This window comes from Clarias gariepinus, chromosome 10 (assembly GCF_024256425.1).
Source record: "Clarias gariepinus isolate MV-2021 ecotype Netherlands chromosome 10, CGAR_prim_01v2, whole genome shotgun sequence".
In the NCBI taxonomy this organism is placed as follows: Eukaryota; Metazoa; Chordata; class Actinopteri; order Siluriformes; family Clariidae; genus Clarias; species Clarias gariepinus.
Window position 1 is genome coordinate 10313057 of NC_071109.1, and position 24444 is coordinate 10337500.

Here is a 24444-nt window from a genome sequence, read left to right on the forward strand (position 1 = left end):
GGGCCAATCCCCAATAAGGGCTACGCGCCAGGTGCTTCGTACCCTTCCTATGTGGTTCAGACCCCGGTTTCTGACTCTGGGTCCCACTCTAAGTTCGTCTTGTCGTCGCAGATGCTAACGACAGACGCTTCCCTCATGGGCTGGGGTGCGGTCTTAAATGACCGTCCAGCCCAAGGAAGCTGGAGAGGCCATCGTTTTGCGCGGCACATAAATTGCCTCAAAATCATGGCTCTATTTCAGGCCCTAAAGCACTTCCTCCAGCAGTTGAGACTACCATGTCCTAGTGCGGGTGGACAACACTATGGCAGTCTCATATATTAATCGCCAGGGCGGACTGTGCTCGCGCCGCTAAATAGCTAGCGCACCAGATTCCTGTCCCTCAGGGCTGGGAAAATTTCATGTAGCGTAGGTGGACCTCTTTGCCTCGCAAGATCAGCAAATGTCCCCTTTACTACACTCTGACTCTAAGTCAAGCTGGTCTTCCAGCCAGCGTAATTAAGACTATTCTAAGATGGTTTTTCTAAATGGTGTTACCTCTCTAAGAGGATCGGACAGCTATTGCCCTCTCCTATGAGGCGCGTGGGCTCACTTCGCCTCTAGGAATCAGGGCTCATTCAACCAGGGGAATCGCCTCATCAATTGCACACAGCACCGCTTTAAATGTGCTTTCTTTGCTGAGAATTAACAAAGATTTTCAGACATCATGTCTATGTGTGTTTGTTTTTCTCTCCAGGCCGATCAGACCCAGATCGGTAAGTGTATCAGGGTGCAGCAAACACAACAAGCAATAACTCTTTCAAACCAAGTGATTGCAAGAAATATTTATTTCTTTAAAGGCCCCAAATTAAATAAGATCAATATTACTGGAAACAAACCCCACTACAGTTTAAAAGAAAATTAAATTATGTACTGTAATTAGCAACTGCCAAGCCACTGCAGTGCACTTCTTTTGTTAAAAAGACAAGGTTTTACATTAATATATTATTTTGGGATCACTGTCATTAAGAGAATAACATGGTGCTGTCCTATAGGAAAGTATTAACTGTCTGCACTACTGCATGCAAAGCAAACAATTGTAGCAAATATTTTTTTTATACTCATGATAGACACATTGAAGAGGCGATAAACTGTAATCCACATTCTTACCCAGATGTTTTTGTAATAACAAAGTGCTTTTTCCTTTCCCATTGCAACACTCAGTTGCAATTACACTCAATTATTTATATAAATTATCCAAACTTAAACATTAAAAATTATTTTTTCCTTTTTTGAAAATTTGACCATCTGACTGCACCCTCCAAGTTAGTGTGGTGTTTCCCAGCATGCTACTTTCATCCATCTTCTTCTTGACCTATAAAAAAAAAAAAAAAATAGAGGATTTCAGGGGTTCCAGTAGTCGCAATCCTGTGCATTTTATTAATGATTTTAGTCCGGCCATGTGCATGCAGCTGGCCCATTCACTCACTCTGTATACTGTATGTGTACATTTCCCCATAAGAAAGAATAGAATATTTTTGTTTTACAGCCCAAAAATATTTATATTAAATAATTAATTAAAATTATGACGAAAATATTAAACAAATTAACCTGCACTTTTCCTTAAGAATCCTGGCTGGAATAAGACGAGAGAAGGGTGGCTACTGTGTAGGATGGCTTACATACACACACTAATGTCATCACTGCCCTGTTGGCAAACTTCTTTAACAAGGTACTAAAGAATGACACATGCTTTCGCATTTTTTTGAGGATTTTATGGAAAAGTAACGCTGCGTTGCCGTTAAACAGATTCATCTCCCGCACTGCTATGGCCTTTTAACTATTTTCTTCATGGGGACTGTTTTTTAGTGACTGTACTGCAACAACAGTCACAACACTTGGATGCAAAAATTTTTAAAAATGCTTTACATCAACTCACGGATGTTGACTATACGAGTGACGCACACACACTAAGACTGGGCATGGGAGGCGGTAATCCACAATCCCACAGCACAAGAGAAAGAAAATACATTGGCTCAGTTATCACGTGACGCTAGGCAAACAAAGCGCATACATACTACAGTGAAACCTTGGATTGTGAGTGTTCTGCAAGATTTAAAAAAAATAATAAATTTTAGGTTGAAAAACGAACGGTGTGGCCTGCACGTGAGGCTCGAGGATGCCGCTTTGAAGTCCCAGCCCCCTCTGCTATGCCTTGGTAGGTCGAGCATTCTGTCACGAACGGGGTGTAAAGGCAGGTGTTGATCGCCGTGGGCAGTGAGAGCAGGCACAGAGGCAGAGGGTGTGTAAAAAGAGAGAGTCTTTAATGAACATTAAACACAAAGTATGAATAAAGACACAAACAAAGGAACAAACAGACAAACAATACTTAACTTTGTGCTAACAGGGGCTCTCTGGCAAGACAGACTGGAGGACAAACACATCCTGTGGCGAGACACAGGCAGAGGGAGGACAAACACATAACAGGACACACAAACTATGCGTGGAGCTGAGACTGGACACTAGAGAGAGACATGTAGAGACTAGAGGGAGACACGTAGAGACTAGAAACGAAAGACAGGACGAGGGCTAAAGACATGGCAATCAGCTAGGCATGGCAGTTAGCTACACATACACCTAGCTAAGCATGTCTTTAGCCCCAACATGCACTAAGCTACACTTACCCAATAGCTTAACACACATTAGGGAATGGGGGCACAGAAACACAGACAGAGGATACCCAGTGGCTAGGCGAGGCGGCACTAACAAGCTAGTCGGTACTCCAAAGCTAGGAGGGGCGGCACTCTAAAGCTAGGCGCACTGGGACACTAGGGGGATAGGAAACACAGAACAGCTAGAGACCCAAAGGGGCTATGGTTAGAAGCATGCTAGTTAGCTCAGCATAGATTTTAGCTAAACACGCTCCTAGCCAAACACACACCTATCTACTTACCTGTTCTAGCTAAACACAGAAGAAAACAGGAAGGACAAAGACCACCGTACTCACATACATTTAGGACAGGACTAAATCAGCTCCACAAACACAGACACACAAAACATACACAGAAACATTGCCAATAAGAGAGCCCAAGTCAACACAACTAAAATCAAAATACAAACTAAACAAAGAACAAAACAAAACAGAACAAAATGCCCACACACTTGACAGTTTCCCAGTCTAAACAGCTATTTATAGATGGATTGATGGCTACCTCGGTTCAGGTGTGCACTCACATCACCTGACCGAGGTGCCTGCTGGGAAACTGAGTCAGCCAACAAAAACTACACAGTGAAAAACAGTGACCTCTAGTGGTGGACCCTTACAATAGCTAAGAATGTTGAGGTTCTCCTTGGAAGTGAAAAGGATGGATAGGATTAAGAATAAGTTTATCAGAGGGACAACCCATGTTAAATGTTTTGGAGATAAAGTCAGAGGCCAGATTGAGGTAGTTTGGACATGTTCAGAGGAGAGATTGTGAATATATTGGTAGAAGGATGCTGAGGTTTGAACTGCCAGGCAGGAGGTCTGGAGGAAGACCAAAGAGGAGATTTATGGATGCAGTGAGAGAGGACATGAAGTTAGTTGGTGTGAAAGAAGAGGATGCAGACGATAGGGTTAGATAGAGGCAGTTGATTCGCTGTGGCGACCCCTGAAAGGGAACAGCCGAAAGACAAAGAAGAAGACACGTGTGCATGCGTGTAAAGCAAAAGAAAGTCTTATTAGAGAGGTTAAAGATCCATTTTCTCACACACTTTTCTGTCACGATTCTTTTCGAAGGTAAAGTGGTTAATTTGTTTTATTTTTACTTTACAACAGTGAGTCCATTAGTGTGCGCAGTCAAGTGTCAGAGAATCCCAAGGGACCTCTAGGGACTTTACAGGCCAATGGTGATTACCATTATATTTATGCCCATTTTACAAATGTGGTATGACACTTATGTTAGACAAGAAGGTCTGGCTCACAGTCTCTGCTCTAATTTATCTAAAGGTATTCTATCGGGTTGAGGTCAGGACTTTTTGCAGGCCAGTCAAGTTTTTTCACACCAAACTTTCTCATCCATGTCTTTATGGACCTTGCTTTAAGCACTGGTGAGCAGTCATGTTGGAACAGGAAGGGGTCGTCCCCAAACTGTTAGCATAAGGTTGGGAGACTGAAATTGTCCAAAATGTCTTGGTATGCTAAAGCATCTAGAAATCCTTTCACTGGAAGTAAGGTGCACTGTGACGCAGTCATGTTGGAACTGGTGAGGGGTTGTTTTTTAGGAGTTAGGCTCAGCCCTTTACTTTCAGTAACTCCACAGAGTGACCTTAACCTGATAGAACACCTTTGGGTTAAATTAGAGTGGAGACTTCAAACCAGGCGTTTCCAATGTCCAACGTCAGTGTCTAACCTTACAAATGTGCTTCAGAAAGAATGGTCCAAAAATTTCCATAAATGCACTCCTTTACATGTAGAGAGTATCCCAAAAGAGTTGAAGCTGTTATGGCTTCAATGGGTGGGCCATAATATTACACCCTATGGATTAAGAACTGGATGTTACTCAAGAAAATAAGCAAATAACTTTGGCAATATTCTGTGTGTATATAAAGACCGCTATATATACACTGTATATATAAGACCATTTTCTTATTTTACTCTAATATACACATGTCAATGAACCCGTTATTAAGAACAGCTTTAGACCTGCTCATTCATACAATTATCCATCTGGTACACAAAAGGTAAAGACATGAGAAAAAAACAGTCCTGGGTATGGATCTACTACAGAATATTATATATGCAATGGTTTACACATATGCAGTCTACCTAGTACTAAGCAATTTACCATGCTTTAGCATATACAATATACCCATTAGGTAAAGAGCAATGTCTAATCATTTATTAGAAAGTTGCACAGCTCACCAATTCTTTGTCACTGAAATGGAATAAACCTGTTTTAATCTTTAACTCATTTTGTAGGGAAAAACATATATAACAGACTACAGGAGTAGTACACACAACTGACCACACATACTATATAAGCAAATATATAAACTGTTATTGATAAACATGTATTAATTGTTAAGTAAAAATGTTCTAATGTTTTAAATATTGATATTCTTATTGCTATTAAATGTCATCTATGCAATACTATTTATAAACCTTTCTTCATTGTCAAACTCTGAATAACTAATTATTTATGATTTGTGCATAATATGTATTGATAAAACTTATTGTAATGTGCCAGCAATGTCTGTTTTAAATCACGTAAAAATGTTAGCCAGATGTTGCTAAAATGTTTCTGATACATAACATGTCATATTTGGGGGAAAATGCATGACTTACCAGCTCTAAAATAGCCGACTGCACATTGGAATCAAAAATCCTCATGTCAGACATTACTTGCAGTTTTAGTATTTGCAATGTCTGCACTGGAAAAGCTATGATACCCACATAAACAGAGACAGACATTAAGAAAAAGGGATCGGTAAAAAAGTAGCAATACTGAAAGTCAGTTTTAAAAGTCTGTTTTAAATGATTGTTAGAATTTATTGATCAGTTAGTGCAAAGTTTCCCAAAATGAGTTGAAGTTTATATAATTTTTACTGTACTTTACTAACTATTTATAAGATTAAAAGAATAAAAAAGTTTGGAGGAAATAGACTGCAATAAAAATTATTTCAGACATATACATCTTGCTAAAAAGTGCATTCTGAGTTTTCAAAACACATTTAACAACTCACTGGATTGACAGAAGAAATAGTGGAGCTCATCACATTTTGTTTCACTGAACATTCTATTATCAAGCACAGCACAGTAGTCAGTCGGATAAGCATTTGTAGGCTGTCCAGGAAGCCATAGGAGGTCTGATGTTTGTGTCTTATCTGACCAGTTCCATGTGTTTCTGTACATTCCAATCCAAGAACTACCCTGAACATATGCTATTTTCTGCATTGCGTCGTTATCTGTTAAATTACCCATGAAAGCCAAATCAGTATGAAACTTTCGGCAGTAAGACAAAGCTTTCTTCCAGGTCTTTTTAGTAGTGACACCAACATATTTGTCAGCATAATCGTTACCAGCTGTGAAATAAGAATGATTGTAATTAGTGTATTAGAAATATTGTTCAAGTGTCCAGCTTTTGTTTTTGCATAAATAAATACTATCAAGGATGATTTTATTTTACACTTTTAAGTTATGTTCTTTTATATTTGTGGTTCAGTTGTGTGTTATATTATTTGTAAATGTTTCTCAATAAAAAATCACATACTAATAGTTACAGTATGCACAGTTATAAACATTAAAATATTACAAAAATATTTTTGATCGCACTGTCACAACAAAGAGAAAAATGCAGTTATAACAACAGCTTGGACAGCACTTCTTATGGCAAAAAAAATAAATTGGGGAACACACTGGCACACACAGAGCAATATAAAAATCAATACAGTATAACCAAATATATATCTCGGTTTAAATGAACAGTGAAAACACATAACAAAACACACAAATCATTGGTAACGGTGGCTCTCTAACTCACACCACATAACAGAATGTGTTATCTATTCATTTCGCCTACACTATAAGAACTCTGTGGTTATTGTAATGTTTCAAAAAATTTCAGGTCCTTTCTCATCCATCAGCATGGAAAAAACTTTTGAAAAGTAAAAACAACTTTTGGTAATTCTGTACAAGTCTGGTAATAGATATATACATAAGCCACACATAAACAGATAAAATTTAATTAAACATAATTAATTGTATCCAAAAAATCTATTATAATAGAATGGAACAATCATACTCCACAGCCAATTTCTAGACCCTACCTCCATAAAACCAAATTGTCTTTAAGGGTGATTGGTACATAAAAGCCTCTTTTCACAATCAGTCAATCAATCTTTATACATCCATGGACACTATGGACAATTCAACGCACATCTACCTTCACATCTACACTACATGTTTACGTTTACATTCTGGACCATTGCACAAAGACACTTTAATAACCATTGCACAAAGACACTTTTTCTATGCATATTTGCACACCATTATATTTTCTATTTGTACAGTATATTTCTATTTTCGTACAGCATATTTTTATTTTCCGTTTCTATTTTTAGTTCTATTTTTCCTAGTTAAATTTAATTTTTATTTAATTTTTATTTAAATTTTTTATCGTATTTCTTTTATTCATATTTTTTACTTATATAAGCTTTAGTTCTCTTTTTAAGGTCACTGGCGGTCGTGTAAGCATTTTACTACATTTCGTACTGTGTATGACTGTGTATGTGACAAATAAAATTCGAATTTGAATTTTTAGTCATCCAAGCATATGAACTATTTAATATAAAATTGTGACCACATGTGTGCACATAAGGCACATGCGTGTGCGTGTATGTGTGAACGACGTCCTACACAAAAACCTCCCGAATCATCTGTGATTAGTGATTCCCCATTATTTTTTATGGGAAAATTCACTTTAAAATATATGAGTGCTTTGGATTACAAATCTGTGCTCGCAATCCAAGGTTTACCTGTATTATGCTTTCTATGTATTTATTTATTTATTTATTATATGATTATATTTTCATGACAGGTGGCAATAAAGTCTGGAGTGCACTGTTCCTACACACACTCTTCGTGTTATATACCAATGTTACCCTTGCAAGTTAGGAGATAGAAAAGCATAACACATACTGTATTCAAAAATATATATTTATTAGATATTCATCTAAGATTATCCGAGATTATGAATCATATTCACTAAGATTAAGATTCAATTATTTGTCACATGCACCTCAATGCACAGTGAAATTTTTTTTTCAAATACTTTAGTTGGGAAGCTGGGATCAGGGCACAGGGTTTAACCAAGATATACAGTAGTGCCCCTGGAGCATATAGGGTTAGGAGAATTGCTTAAGGGCTTCACAGCTTAAAGAGCTTAAAATCTCAACATTCTGATCAGTACACAGATGATAATGGAAGTTAATTTAAGAGTTTTAATTGACTTAGTGGTAGATCTGGAAATAAGACATACTACTAAAAAAATAAATAAAACCTTGAACTCACCATTGAAGCATATAAAGGGGAAAAGGCTTGTGCAGGTTGTAAGCCACCAGTATCCCATAGGGCCTGTATAACCACATGAGTTCAAGCCATTACCAAAATTAGGCTGTCCTGCAGTAGACCAGCGTTGATAACTATTTTCCACAGAGATATTCTCATAAGCCCAGTGAAAACCACTGAGACTGGTAGGATTACTGTAGATATAGTACAAGCCAACCCAAGCAACATCTGTCAGACTTTCACGTGACACTTTTGCATTTATTATTAACCAGTCACGGTCACTTTCCACTGTAGCCAAGTCTTCATAAGTTTCCCTGCAGTAACTCTGAGCAACTGGCCATGTCACCTTTGTCATGATAAGAGAATAATTGTGACCAACAGATTGCAGAAGAGATGGGATTGGAACAACACCTGAAAAAAAATACATTATTAAAATATTTTTTTTAGGATTTAGGATTCTTAAGTATAATATAACATCAATGTTTTTTTTTTACTGCTTCTATCAAAAATAAGTTCAAAAGGAATTCCAGGGGCTGACTAGACAGCAAAATCCTAGACCACTGTTCCCTTTTTGTCATAGGAAAGGCATGATATTTACAATTACACCTTTTTCCAGTGGGACCTGATTTGATACAATTGATTGGTTGTTTTTATAAAAAATACAGACAGTGTACTGTCATTCTAGAGGCTCATAAAGAAGCCTCTAGAATGACAGTGCAGAATAAGGTGTGAAACCTGGTCCAAATTGCCTTTGTAGGCAAGCACTAAAGTTTGAAATCTGATTCTGGCAACTGGAGGAAGACAGAAATGGAAATGCAGCAATAGGGTGGTATGGAAAAAGTGGTCGAGGTTCCAAAGTCTTGAATTTAAAAAAAGATTGGATCTCAAGATGGGCAAGTTAGAATTGGACTGGAAAGGCTGCATTTTTTTGTGATGTTGCAGATGAGAGCTCTGCATGACAAAGTCAGGAAAACAAGAAGAATTATTAGCTGTCAACAATTATTCTGATGCTACATGCATTGTCAAATGGTATAATTTAAATTTTGTCTAGAGAAATCCAGACCTCGGAGCCAGCAACTGCCAGCTTGAACCATTAAAAGGATCCCTGGCCCTTGTTTCGTGCTAAACCCAGGACCACTTTGGAGCCTAGGTTTTCATTCTTTACGAAAGGAAGTGAGGTAGAAACCTCTTCCAACTGGGTCCATCCAAACAGCAAATAACCTCAGGTTGTTGGGGAACCTGGAACAAGACCTTCCTACTGACAACACTGATCCCTCAGTAAGTTTAATGCAGCGCCTTAACTATAGGATGAGGCAGTATAGACGTTGAGTGTGAGTTGGTGATTATAGTTAACCTTAGCATTAGGCAAATACAACCTCAAAAGAACAACATATAACTTTTTTTTCACTGTGCCATTAATTATTTAATAAAATATAAAGCCAAAAATAAAATAAAAAAACACGTCTGCAATACTTCTTCCACATAATTTAAAAGGATAAGTTGCAGACAGGTGCTGCTATCATCAGTCTGATTAACTGATAATTAACACAGAATACAGAAGAAAAAAAAAAGCCAAAAGAAAAATACCCAGCTTGAAGACCCACCCTTAGTGACAATAATGTGAAGCAATCTTTTCACTTTTATTTACTTACATTACATAAAAACATGAACTATGACATGAAGGAACCTTTTCTCTCACGTTCATCCATCCATCTTCTATAGTGCTTATTCTCTACATTATGGTAAAGGGCCTGGAGCCCATCCCAGGAGAGGTCTGGGCTCGTATTTAGTAAGCATCTAAGTATCACTTGTAGAAATTGAGCTTAAATTTCATTTAGGAATAAAAATAGTCCTACCTCAGTTTTGAACATAAAGGTTATTTACTGTATAAAGCTTCCTAGTCTTACTTTGGTGAGGAATAGGACTGCACCAAGTGTGATGTCACTTTTTACGTCATTGAGAGACAGCAAAAAAACAATAGTTATAAAGTTCATTGTGGTACAGTTCATAATGTGTAACAATTAAAATATAAAAATATAAAAATATTTTCCAAAATTAAAAAATGTTGACAGCGGCACAGTGGTGTAGTGGTTAGCACTGTCGCCTTGCACCTTCAGGGTCCGGGTTCGATTCCTGGCCAGTCTCAATTCCCATCTCTGTGTGCATGGAGTTTGTATGTTCTCCCTGTGGCTGGTGGATTGCCTCCGGGTACTCCGGTTTCCTCCCACAGTCCAAAGACATGCAAATGTCCCTAAATCTTTCAAGTTGGCAGTTAACCGATTTCAAACCTTCCATTTATATCAAAAATATTAGAAAAGGTAGCCTCCAAGTGGCGCAGTGGTAAAGTGCTCGCCCTATCTTCCGGAGATCGCGAGTTCGTTCCCCGGCTGATGCTGTAACCTCTCAAAGAAGGCCTAGAGAGAGCTGATTGGCCGAGCTCTCTCACAGGGAGGAATGAGAGGTACATTCAGGGGCATCTGTGAGCTCACGCAAGCAGAAGGAGTGGATAGTGCTGTCGCCAAATGTGTTACGCTGCCCCCAATGGTGCGTGAGCAAGCAGTTCGAAGAAATGCGGTCGTGACGTCATGTGGGAATTGGACATGACTAAATCAGGGAAAAAAATCTAGGAAAAATCCCTCCCAAAAATACAAATTAGAAAAGGTAGTATCAGCTTAAATATGGACATTCTTGTAGGAACACAATATCCTCAAAGAATAGATATTAGTCTTACTTTTATTATGATTATTATGATCTATAGTGTCGAAAGCTCAAAGCATTCAACACTATAGATCATAATATTCTCATAGATCGCTTACAAAATCACATAGGTATTCAGGGACAGACATTAAAATGGTTTAGCTCCTACCTGTCTGACCGATACTATTTTGTAGACAGAGATATTACTTATTGGCTCAAAAAACAGTACACAACAGCTCTTACAATTTAGCTTGCGTTTAAAAGGATGTACTGTTACTACCAGCTCTACAGTAAATGACCTGGGCAAAATATTATTTCTGGGGGCGCAAGAGAGCACCACATGGTGTGGACATAAATTTAGAGTGCTCCCTCAAAGCCTCAACAAATTTGTGTTTTTTCTTTTATTTTCATCGTGAAAGCTTGCTCGCCATTATATAGAAGTGAAATGAAGAAGGCTAAACTCAAGAAAGATGATTCATCAACTTCCTCAGGCAAACAGCCGGCCGAGAAACCGCCGTCTAATGAAGGCAAGGCGGGTGGTGATATTCGCGCGGCCAACTGTCATTTTATCGGCGATTCAGACTATGAGCAATGGTATACATGAGAGATTTAATTCGCTAGAAGCTACTTTATCTCAGCTGCAAACGACACTTTCTGAAACCACCTCGCGTATTGCTGACCTGGAGGGTGCTAAAGCTGAGCATGAAGCCCGTATTTCTGACCTGAAGACCTCCTGTCAGGAAATTCTTGCAGTTAACAAGGCCCTGCGTGCTAAATTGGATGATCTCGAAGGTCGTTCTCGACGAGCGAATATCAAGTTTGTGGGGTTACCTGAGAACGTGGAGGCTGGCCGTCCAACCTAATTTGTGGAACAACTCATCCTGAAACTCCTGTGTACTGAGAACTTTCCCAAACGGATTAAAGTTGACCGTGCACATCGCACCGGGCCTTTACCATCAAGAGGAGGACGTCCCCAAATCATGATCACGAGGATACATCATTATCTGGTCACAGAAACGATACTGCGACTTGCGCGGCAGCATGCCTCTTTAAAATTTGACGGAGTACTCATCTCCATCTTCCCGGACTTCACGGCAGAGGTACTTTCTCAACGGAGGGCGTTTGACAGAGTGAAAAAGAAGCTAAAGGGGGCCGGTATTCGATTTGAATTGCTCTTCCCCGCACGTCTTATTGTCACCCAGGACAATATAAAGAAAATCTTTTGCTCGATGCCGGAGGCTGAAGAGTTCGTGAAGTCTATCGTGGAGCAAGACCCCTCTTGATCTGCAGTTCGGGAATGTTTCTCAGTGCTGTAACCCTTGCTAAAAGACTTAATCTTTTTGCTTACTGGCCTTTATAGCATCCTGTGAGTATGTTCTCATATGTAGAAAAGAATCGTTCACGGTCTGTCGAATTAGTTTTTAAAATAATTTTATAAACAGTTTTATATCTGTTAATAGAGTTCTAAACCCGTAGCTCAAGTTCATTGAGCAATTGCTTTTCTTATATTTTTTGGATGGAGGCTGTGAGGGAGCCCCCATTTCTCTGTTTGAGGTTACTTTGATAGCTAGGTTTTTTTGTTCACTCCTTATGCTGCCCAGCAGTTCCACTGTTCGTTTGGTTTTTTTTCCAGCTTCATTTGGGTAAGCTGTTGAAAAGGGAGAAGTGGGCGGTGTGTTTTTTCTTTATTGTGTATGTAGTGTGTTGTGTTTGTGGTAGCTATTTAAATTCGTAAATCCGTTACTTCTAAGCACATATCGACTATCAGTGATCCTAATGGTCGTTATGTACAGTAATTGTATCGGGCTTACTTTCCTCAACCCATGTCACATTGCTGAATGTGTATCGACCTAATTTTGATGATCCCACTTTTTTTCGCAAAGTTTTTAATCTTTTGCCTACTACTGTAAACACCTATCTGATAATAGGCAGCGATTTCCATTTAGTATTAGACTCTATTTGAGACAGATCACCTGCACGTGCTGATATATCCCTGACTAATTCTGCCATTGTTCTTAATGATCTGATGGCATCCCTTGACCTTGTTGATATCAGTCTGGTTTCATTCCTGGCCGTTTTTCCTTTTTTAATGTTAGGCGACTAATGAATATCTTGTATACTAGGTTTGAGCCTCAAAATAGTATTGCAGTTCTTGCCTTGGATGCAGAAAAGACGTTTGACCAAATTGAGTGGGACTATATTTTAGCTGTGATTAGAGAATTTAACATGGGTGATACATTTGCCTCTTGGGTAAAAATGCTATACGCTCATCGTAGAGCTTCGGTTTTAACCAATTTTAATAGATCATCCCAATTTTTACTACATCGAGGCACTCGGCAGGGATGTCCTCTCTCGCCCTTGCTTTTTGCAATTGCAGTTGAACCCCTTGCCCTTGCCATTAAAAAGAACCCTTTAATATTAGTCCCAAATTTAGGCCAAATTAATCATTATATTTCCCTCTATGCAGATGACATTATTTTGTATCTCCGCAACCCAGAACAGTCTGTACCACCCCTGCTAAATTTACTGGAAACATTTGGTAAATTCTCAGGGTATTCAGTAAACTGGCAAAAAACGAAAACTTTTGGCAGTGACTAACAATATAGACTAAAATTTTATGAGTAGTCTTCCTTTTAAAATAGCCACAAACAGTCTAAAATATCTGGGTCTTAATATATCTAGAAACCCTAAAGATATATACCAATAAAAAGTTTTTACCTATGCTAGAAAATCTGAAAACCAATATAAAACAGTGGAGGACCCTGCCATTATCAATGATGGGGCGGGTAAATGCAATTAAGATGGTGATATTACCCAGATTTCTGTATCCTTTTCAGAATCTACCAATTTATTTGCCCAAAAAGTTCTTCAAAACTTTGGGTTCCATTGTACTGCCATTTAAATGAGGCTTTAAAACATAGAATATCTAAATTGCATGTGTGTAAGCCTTGGTCAATGGGGGGGTTAGGTTTGCCAAATTTTCAACACTACTACTAAGCTGCCAATAGTAAAGCCATAAGTTTTTGGCAGGACCCATGCCCCGACAGTCTTATAGCTGATCTCCCTTCATGGCTTGTGATTGAGCATGGTGTTTTAAACCCATCTCTCTCCTCGTTGCTATTTACTGCCCCACGGAAATCTAAAGTTGCAGTTATTGTGGTGTTTGACCCTGGGATCTTCTGAACCATAGTTCAAAACCTTAACCACTGTGCTACCCCTGCTTCCTGATGGTTTGGAGCTACACATGCTGCTCCTGTGCTCCCTGTGCTCCCAGTGATCCAGACCCCATCTGTGTGTGCGCCTGCGATGGATTGGCACCCTGTCCAGGGTGTACCCCGCCTCATGCCCTAAGTCACCTGGGATAGGCTCAAATAACATTTGTGGGACAAATAATTTGAGTTTCCATTATCTCTTAGTAGAGATTTAATTTGATTTACGACTGTTTTGAAATATGAGCCCACTTTTGAAATGAAATGAATTGAATTAATAATTTAATATAAAAGCATAAAAAAAGCATAAAACCCATCACTGATGCATAGCTGTTGGCCCAACACTGGCCCTTCAGTGGTAAGCTTTATGCACACAGACAAAACTTATATATAAGTGACTGTTTAAAGCCCCTATAAAAGAGCTATGTAGGACTGTCATAATATGGTAAAAATGATTTCGGAAAAAAGGTTAAACTGGTGGGAGGATGAAAGCATTTTGCTTGCGGAGGAGGGAGTAAATGTAAAGAAATATTTAAAGTAAAATTATTCCCTACTCTTACCCCTAAAAATAAAAAGTAAGTGCAATTTGAGAAAAGCATCAATGCCCCATGTCAGTTTGCTGCACATATCCATGAGGAGTGTAAAATGCCTTATCATCCGGAGATCACAAGTTCGATTTCGGGGAGATGCTGTAACATCAGCAGCCGGAGAGATTGGCCGAGAGATTGGCCGAGCTCTCTCAGAGGGGAAGGATGAGAGGTACTTAGTGCCCCCACATTAATTACGGCGTCAGTGAGCTCACACACTGCGTGAAGGAGCGGATAGTGCTGTGTTACACCATTCCCAGCGGTGCGTGAGCGAACAGTTCAAAAAGATGTGGTCGGCCGGCATCTCGTGGCTCGGAGGAAACATGTGATTGTCTTCGGGACTCACGACTGAGTGGTAGTAGTTGCCTTAATGTGGGAGCCCCCTTATGATTGGGAAGAATTGGACACGACTAAATTTGGGGAAAAATTCGGGAAAAAAATCCCAAAAGAAAACAAACAAAAAAACAGTTGTGCACATTCAAATAATTTAAAAGCATAAAATATTTACACAGTATAAATATGATTATTTTAATAATTCCCACAACTCCATGAATGCAGCTTGTTTTGCATTATTTTCATGCTTCGCGGCATGTATGATTTACTGCATGATCTGCGGTGCTGTAAGAGCAGAGTTTAATTTATTATTTTTGACACTGTCTGCTGTGTCACTGTTTCAAACAGTAATCAGTATCTGTATCCTATTCTAGAAATTCCTATTGTGATTAATATCTCTAATTCCTAATTCTAAAAATAGGACCAAAATAGAGTCATTCTGAGAATTTTATGCTTAGTAAATACGAGCCTTAAACTATGACTAGGCAATTTCAAAACCTTGATTCTTTTATTATTCATCCATTCTGGTGTAGATTTACTGCTGTGTTCTGGAACATTGTTTTGTTGCATGATCCAATTTTGACCAAGATTTACCTTTGACCTTACACCTTTGACCTTACATTTGCGTAATCATCGTTTACCTAAAAAATAGCCTCGAAAATTTAATTCTGTAACTCTGACACTCAAGATGCATGCAACAGAATATACTGTATATGTACACACACACACACACACACACACACACATGTACACACGCACACACACATATGCACACACACACACACACACACACTTGTCAGTTGTTTACAAAAGTGTATTAAAAAATCAATGGTTTTATAAGTAAATTAGCTTAAGTTTGGAGATTGTGCCACAGTTTTTTCTAGGGATTTTAACTGTCATACCTGTTTGCTTAAGAAGTGAACTCTGTTTTAAACTCTTTTGCTAGTTTTTTTAGATTATTTACATCCTACCATCATATCTAAAAATTTGAGATCCATTAATTAAGGTAAAGAAAAGCCAATTGTTTAGTAAAAACAATAAATGAGTAAAGCAATGACAGTATTCTTTAATATTATTTATAGCCAAATTATACAGATGGGGCATTTAAAAACGAGCCTTTTTTTCTGTGGCATGACGCAATTCTTCCTGCTGATAGCCGTGCTATTTTCATCCAAGCGTTGTACTTCACAGAATTTCCACTGGTGGCACATGGAATAACTCTGCCAGAGCACATTATATGTATAATCATTCAAAGTCTGCAATGTACAGTATAGTATAGTCTATATGCACATGTAACTTGTGAAAACAGCTACAATAAATACAGAACAAATAGAGACAGTTCTTATAAATTCATCTATTTGTTCAGAATTTTACACCAAGTTTCTTCTTCGAGTTTGTGGAGCTAATTGCAAACTTTTTAGGAGGGCTGAACATAAATTTAGGGGGGCTAAAGCCTAAAAATGGCCTAACAAAGCCCATGCATTTGCTTATGGGCAAACATTATTTATAGGAGTGTGATAAATTCCATTTGCATTAAGTACCTAATTTCCAAAATGAGTCGGCGATAGGAGAGAAGTTTTGTTAGTGCATTTTCGGAAGCGGAGCCGCGCGAAACCACGGGTATTTCCATCCACTGTATCCATTTATCTATCTATCTATCTATCTATCTATCTATCTATCTCTCTCTCTCTCTCTCTCTCTCTCTCTCTCTCTCTCAAAAATGCACGCGACTTTGGCCGAACCTAAAAAGAAACTTTACCAGGTGCTTTTCAAGACACTGAAGGACAACGGTGAATAGACATTTGCAGCGGAATTGTAGGTAATCGTCTCTCCTGCTGGGTGAATACACACACACGCTCAGGTTGCCAAACAAACACACAAACTCTTCTCTCCACATTGGAGGAAGAGAGGCGAAAAGAGATACTAAAACCTTTCTCCAATTTAATGCACTAACAAACATCATGCAGTCTACAGTATATTGAAGCTGTGAAGCAATCAAGGTACAATATTAAATCAAATCAAAACAGATCAGTGTATTAAAACTATTATAGTATGAGGAGGCTCCTGTTTTGCAAATCACTTTGGATGAAAAACATTTTTCGACCAGGAAAGCATGGCAGTGAGCTTGGTCTCGGACACTTCGTTCCACCATGGTTTATGGATTCAGCTAAATAATTTGTTGACGGTGGGGGGAATTTTGAGCACAAAATGAACACGTTTTATTTTAAACTTACAATATCAGTCTAAAAATATATCACTGTAGGAGCACTGCATAGCTGCAGCAGAGGCATGAAAGACTCACACTTTCACTTAACAAAAGGCAGCGTTATGATCAAAAGGATGATAAATTGTGATTTATCAATAAAATGCAGACACATACCCCCAGAAATACAACAAACAAATATATAGGTTACTCGCTAGATAAACGCTAATGAATTCACTTATTAAGTCTGATTATTAAGTCTGATTTTACTGCTATCATTAATCTTTTTTATCCTTGAATTATTAATTTATTGTGTTTAACTTCATTCAGCCGTTTAAGTTATATGAAAAATAATGTGCCTACCAGCCCACTATTATTTTCTTTTCCAATTTAAAGATGCCCGCATGTGTGTGCAAAAAGTTGAAGTACTGTAAGGGTTGCCCACCAGAGGGCACTGTTCTTAGTTTGCAGTTTTAGTTTGTAGACTCAGTTTCCCAGAAGGCACCTTGGTCAGGTGACGTGGGTGCGCACCTGAACCGAGGAAGCTCATTAGCCTTGTTATAAATACCTGTTTGTTCTGGGAAATTGGGTCGAGCATTAATGTTATTTTCTGTTCTGTTAAGTGGGTTCTTGGTTTCTCTAGTTATGTTCTGTTTTAGTTTGTTTAGTTGGCATTTGGTTTATGGAGCTTTAAGTTAAGTTTATATTTGTCCTTATTTAGTTTGTCTCTGTGTCTCCTAGCAGGATTAGCCTCTAGGAGAATTAACCTTTTGTGTCTACCCTCATGTGTGAGTAACCCCCTTTGCATGTTTAGCTCTTAGTCTGTATAAATACTAATCAGTGCACTACTAACCTGCTTAGATCATAGTCTGTCTAGTCTTCGAGTCTGTCTAGTCTCCTCGTCCGTTTAGATTATAGTCTGTTTAGGAACTAACCTGGGGTGGGTTTCCCAAAAGCATCGTCAGCCAACTATGGTCGCAAGTTCCGGCGTTACCAACATACAGTAGTTTAACAATTCGGTGTTTCTTGAAACCATAGTTCAAACAAACATTCGCAAACAGTGTCGCAAACTTACGTGGTTGGAACTACAGCCTTCGACCTGTGGTTAGAAGCATAGTTCCTTGCCGCGGCTGGGTGTGTTCTATTCACAGTTAACGACCCTACGCCCTATTAGTTTCTAAAAATTTCCCCAATCACTTTGAGCGATTGGGAAAACTTAATGTTTTGGTGCTCAGATATTAGGTTATTAATTTTTCAGTTATTTTAAATACAAATTCACTTTGAAACGATATAACAGCGATACCATTGCAATTATTCTTCCTTCGAAGTGCCCTACGAAAGCATTATTTATGCCGGTTGGAACACAGCCTTGGTTTCGATTGTGCGAAAAAAAAGGTGAGTTTTCAAGTGAGTATCTTTGTTAAAACATACCCAAAGAGAAATTTCTTATAACATTTGTAGTGTTAGAGGTTTTCACTTATAATGAATGTTATCCGTACTGTTCACGTTTTCAACATCTACAGTGCACAAAGTGTTAAGCACTAAGAAAATAAAAAAATATATACACTACCATAGTGTAAGCCTATTTAAAATATTACTCAATATATATTCAATGAATGTACCCTAATAAATCAACAACAATGGTATAAATAAGCATGTGATTTTGTGTTGTGCTCAATATGGACTTTTTATAGGTTTAAAAAAAAAAAAGTCCCTTTTAAAGTCCCTCCACTTGTTTCTGACTCCCTCTGGGCTTCTCTCATACCCATTTCCAGAAGCATTAATTTTTTGTGCGATTTCATTCCATGTTTTTTTTTGTCAAAATTTGTAAATGTGTTTTTTAATTAGGAGAAAAGCAAGATTTGATTGTTTCCCACCTCCTCCAAAAGAACTGCAAGCTCTTTTGTAGTAAATTGTGGTTTTCGTGTCATTTTTTTTCACATCAACTCTCATTAAAACATGGCTGTATGTAAAGAGCCTTATATAGGAAATGATCTTGAGCAAAATAGGTAACAGGTGTTCACAACACAATCCCAGCATTTTCAAAACCCATAATTTCTTTTTATTTTAATTGTACTTGTGTATCAATACCAAAAAAAAAAATGGGTTCAAATGAAATAAAACTAACCGTTTCAGACTTTGTTATCTGAAAAGAGCACATTTAAACTGTGTATGCCTATATATGTTTTATTGTACAAATAATGAATGTTGCGTTCGTCACATTATTACACCACTTCTACGTAACGTCACTGCGAAAACGCATTGAATGCGAGCCGAAGAAAGAGAATAAACACTTTACAGTAGGGGGCGATATGTGTGATATGTGTCCCAACTATGGGAGTTGGCTTTACTCCCAAGTAAAGCCAACTTCCTTTGTTCCTGTTTTGTTTGATTGGTTTGTTTATTATTAAAGACTTTTGTTCATCATCCCTCTCTGCGTTTATGCCTGCCACATCATGCCCACAGTCCAACAACTAACAGTACGTGACAAGTACATATTACACAAATATATAGGCTACTTGATAGATAAATGACTGTCCATACAGTAAATAAAAAGAAAAGTATCAAGTCCAAATATTAATTCTGATTTAATTGCTATCATTAATCATTTTTATTTATTTATTGTTTTTAAATCTATTTTATGTTTTGCTGGGGAAATAAAATTTAGGCAGAGATGTCCGCTCTGTCTTGTTAGTTAATCTAAAACCCCTAAAGTATTTGCCAACAGCGCACATAGTGATAAATTCCCATCTACAGTATCGTGAATGAAAGGTGAGAAGAAATTCCGCAGAATCTTCTGACACAATGCAAAGTTTTGAAATGTTGAGAAAACCCATGTTAATATACTCACAAAATGAATATATTAGAAGTTGATAAAATGATCTGCGGTAGCGGAAAATTCGTGTATTCATTCACAGGCTGCAGCGCACGCACAAACACACTCACTCCTCCCCTGAGTCCTCGCTAAACATCTAAACACCATCCGTATGCAAATAAGTGAAGACGTAGCCTAATGTAGTGTCGTGTAGGAGACTGTTGTTGGAGAGTGGATTGGAGAGAAGAGAGCTGCTCATTTACTCTTTAAAAAAATTAAAAACAACTACAGTCACACCTGTGGGTTTGGATTTTTTTTTTCTCCCTTAATAACATAAACCTTCATTTAAAAACTGCATTTTGTGTTCAATTATGTCATCTTTGACTAATAGTTAACGGTTGATGAGCAGAAACATTTAAGTGTGACAAACATGCAAAAGAATAAGAAATCAGGAAGGGGGCAAATAGTTTTTCACACCACTGTGTATGCATATATATATATATATATATATATATATATATAGATATAGATATATATAAAAAACATATGATCTGTTCTATAGCCCATCTGCTTTAACTTAGTTTTTTTTTTTTTTTTTTATTCATAAGACAACCTTTCAGTTTTGTAAATATTCTAGTTATAGTGTGTTAAGTCTTACTTTAGGTTAAATGTTTTTGAGAATTAGACCATCCAGCTAAGATAAATGTTATGTCGTTGATTGATAAAATCTGGATTAAGGATATTTTGTTTTATTTATTTAATTTAAATTCTTCACCTTACTGTGGTCAGGAGGTTTGCGTGCCTCAGTGACCTTAAGAGCTACTGTATACCAGCAGGAGCTTAGTCTTCAAGTGGCATGAAAGAGCCGCGTGCTCCGGAGCCGCAGGTTGGCGACCCCCAATCTAGGCTAAGAAAGATTGACACAAACATAATAAAACTCGACCTAAATCCAATCTAGTGTTTTTTTCAAACTAATGTGTATGAAGGCTGCTGTCCCGCACGCACCCGACTTTGCAACCAATCTGAAGCGCTGCTATTTTAATGTTATGACTTTTAATAGCTTTTGTTTTTTCATACTAAAACCTCACAATATAAAGTTATGATATTAAAAACTGAAAATATTATAGTAAATATGATTTCCACACGTTTACTTTATTTGTTTTAATCTGCGTCTGAGAACTGCCACCTACTGGTCTGAGACATGGCGTCTCTTAAAATCTTGTGCACTGCCGCGAGTCGCCATGAGATTCCTGTCCCTCTGACACGCATTTTTTACTGCCCCATCTGTAGATAAATAATTCACCTTCTGTTTACTATAGCACATCCACTGCACAATGTTGCACAGTTATCCTGTACATTACTACAGTATGTCACTATGTATACCATAACTCTATTACCAAATGCTGTTGTTATAACAGATTGTATTTATTTATTGTAAATAGGCCACATATGCACTTTTAGTTAGATGCTAACTGCATTTCATTGGCTCTGTGCACTGTAGGGATAACCAGGCCCCAAAAGAGAGCAATCAGTTGATCGAATTCCAGAACCCCTCACTCAGCCTGAATGGTGCCATGCCAAAAATCTTATCTGATCCTCGAACATAAAGGAGCATCTGTAAAATTAAGCTGCTGGAAACTTAACCAGAAATGGGACAGGAGAACCAGATGCCTGGAAGTAAATCCAAAAACAATATTGTAATCCAGTAAACAAATGCGATCCAGTAAACAAAGCAGACAGTTTTAAAGCTTCACCCCGAGTTGGGAAGGAAACTACCAAGTCACGCTCTGACCGTTTTTGACACGTTTGACCGTAAATGACACTTTCATTATTAAAATACATGATTGGTATGTTAAATAATTACATGTTAAAGTAGCATTAATTCCTGCCTAACTTTAAGGGGGCGGCGCCCCAGCGCCCCTTATTGACCGACCGCCACTGTTATCATCAATGGCCATGTGATAAGCAGAATTGGCAAGATACGCTAATTCATACTAAATGCTGGACGGGTAGGTGATAGTGTACGCTAAAAAAATTTATTCACTTTAATAAAATCAACCCGAATCTAATTTTATCTCTTCTAATCTAAATCATTTGCGAGGAAAACATTTATAAATACACACTCACCTATGAAACTAAGGAGAAAGAGGTATGCCTTCATAATGAAACAGTATCTATGGAGTAAAAAAAAAAGTCACATTTTAAGAAATTAATTTAAAGTGCTTTTTGTTTAATTAAACAGATCTGCTTTTATAGGAAAAGAGCATCATTAAATGACATAATACTACAGTGAAAAAAAGTATTCAAGTATAATAATAAATTTCAGTTCATGCAATACTGTTTAAAACATACCTAATAAAAATGTTGCCTTTAAATTATGGAGAATGTCTTTTGTCATTAAAAATCTACATATTTTAGACCTTATAGTAGACTTTTCAACGGTTTTTACAGCTTTTTATGGTTTACCCATGCTTATGAGTAAGTGTTTTAATAGCCACATAAAATAGTAAAAGGAAAATGGTGATATAAAAATAACCAGAAAAGCTTTGCAAATCTTAAAGACCATCGTTAAATATTAAACCCTACCTGTAATCCAAAAATTTTAAATCCACTGTTGCAGTCGCTTTGTGAAACTTCACTGAGCATCTGAGTTCCAAAGAAGTTTACCTGGAGGCTGTGCCTTTAAATACTAAATATTTTATGTAAATCAGTTTCAAGATCAAATGAAGAAGAAAAAAAAACTTTGAACTTTGAATATGAAATGCCAGCAGATAAAGGTGGAAATGAAAATGTTATTTATTTATTTTTAGTGTAAAATGTACTTTGAATATGACAGAACAAATGCATTGTCAAGTCTAAATATTAGCTATAATTGTCTTTACACATAGAGACTAAGATTATGCATTGTAATAAGAATGTTTCATATGACAAGTTCAATTGTGTTATATGTTTTCTTAAATACGGTAATGCAGGTAATATTTTATTTATACAACTTTAAATGTAATGTAACCAGATCTTTAGACAGTTGGTTATTTCACTCATAGTAAAACATTAATGGTAAAGTATAGACTGATTAGCCATAACTTCAAAATCTTAAACAGGTGAAGTAATTAACATTGATTACACTGTTACAATCTAACCTGTCAAAGTGTGTTGATATTAGCATATGTGGGAATAACAATGTATATTATTTTGTAATACAGCTTTTCACTGAGGAAATGTAAGCAAACAAGTTCAAACTATTTGAATAGATTTTCTTATCAAATGAAATGTAGAACTACTGTTTGGCTTAAACAAGTTCAAGATCACGGTCAAGTTCAAGTTAGACTTTTTTCAAAATGCAGGGTATACAAAAGCAATAAAATACAATAAATTAGAATATCATCAAAAAAATTAAGTTTTAAAAAATTTCAGTAATTTAATTCTGAAAAGTCATATATTTATTACACAGAGACAGATATATTTTAAGTTACGTACTTAAGACCAAAAAAAAAAAAAATAACACAACAATAAATGTTGGACTTCTGAAAAGTATAAACATCTATAGCACTCAATACTTGGTTAAGCTCTCTTTGCATGAATTACTGCAGCAATGCAGCGTGACATGAAGAAGTTCAGTCTGTGGCACTGCTGTGTTATAGAAAAGTTTCTTCAGCTCTTCTCCATTGTTGGGTCTGGTGACTCATACTGTATCTTCCTCTTTACAACACCCTATGATTCTCCATGGAATTTAGGTTGGGCGAGTTTGCTGGCCACTCAAGCATGGGGATAACATGGTCCTTAAACCAGGTATTAGTACTTTTTGGCAGTGTAGGCAGATGCCAAGTCCTGCTGGAAAATGAAATTAGCATCTCCAAAAAGCTGGTCAACAGAAGGAAGCATAAAGTGCGGAAAACTTTCTGGTAGATGGCCAACACCAGCAGAAGACATGGCTCCCTAAACTACCACTGGCCATGCAAACTTTACACTGGACCTCAAGCAACTTGTATTTTGTGCCTGTCCTCTTGTGCTGCAAACTATGGGACCTTGATTTCCAAATAAAATGCAAAATTTACATTAATTTAAAATAAGGACTTTGGCTCACTGAGCAACAGTCCAGTCCTTTTTGTCCTTAGCCCTGGTAAGACACCTCAGACATTGTTTCTGGTTCAAGAGTGACTTGACATAAGGAATGGGACCATTGTAGCCCATGTTCTGGATATATCTGTGGTGGTGTCTTTTGAAGCATTGACTCCAGCTGCAGTCCACTTTTCAAATTCAAATTTTAATTCAAATTTTATTTGTCACATACACAGTCATACACAGTACGATATGCAGTAAAATGCTTAAACGACCGCCCGTGACCTTAAAATGTAAAAACAGTTAACAAGAAATAGAACAAAATATAAAAAACATTTATAATAAATATATTCATTATAAAAAAATATATATTAAAAAATTATCTATACAATGAAAAGAAAATATAAAGAAATTCAAAAATAGAAAAAGAAGCAAGAAATAATTAAATTGTTTAACTTTAAGAAGTTAGACCAAATTATGAATTAGAATGGAAATAAGTGGAAATATCCAGGAAGTGT

At 37.2% G+C, this 24444-nt stretch overlaps 1 protein-coding gene across 1 annotated transcript; it reads right to left on the reverse strand.

The window, feature by feature from the left end:
* Positions 1-919: 919 nt before the first annotated feature.
* On the reverse strand, positions 920-22500 carry LOC128531562 (lymphocyte antigen 75-like). Its single transcript, XM_053505496.1, has 6 exons — positions 22454-22500; positions 21995-22041; positions 8027-8434; positions 5701-6039; positions 5303-5397; positions 920-1351 (listed from the first exon to the last, which is right to left on the reverse strand). Exons 2-6 carry the CDS (start codon positions 22026-22028, stop codon positions 1247-1249), a joined length of 981 nt encoding a protein of 326 aa, XP_053361471.1. The 5' UTR covers positions 22029-22041; positions 22454-22500; the 3' UTR covers positions 920-1246.
* Positions 22501-24444: the final 1944 nt, after the last annotated feature.

What these genes read in the sequence shown, in the direction of transcription:
- LOC128531562 (XM_053505496.1), bottom strand. Translation starts at nt 22,028, where the DNA reads ATGAAGGCATACCTCTTTCTCCTTAGTTTCATAG. An exon ending in CTATTTCTTCTGTCAATCCA is followed by an intron (nt 5,398 to 5,700) that starts GTGAGTTGTTAA and finishes TGGGTATCATAG; the next exon opens with CTTTTCCAGTGCAGACATTG. An exon ending in AGTCGGCTATTTTAGAGCTG is followed by an intron (nt 1,352 to 5,302) that starts GTAAGTCATGCA and finishes TTTTTTTTATAG; the next exon opens with GTCAAGAAGAAGATGGATGA.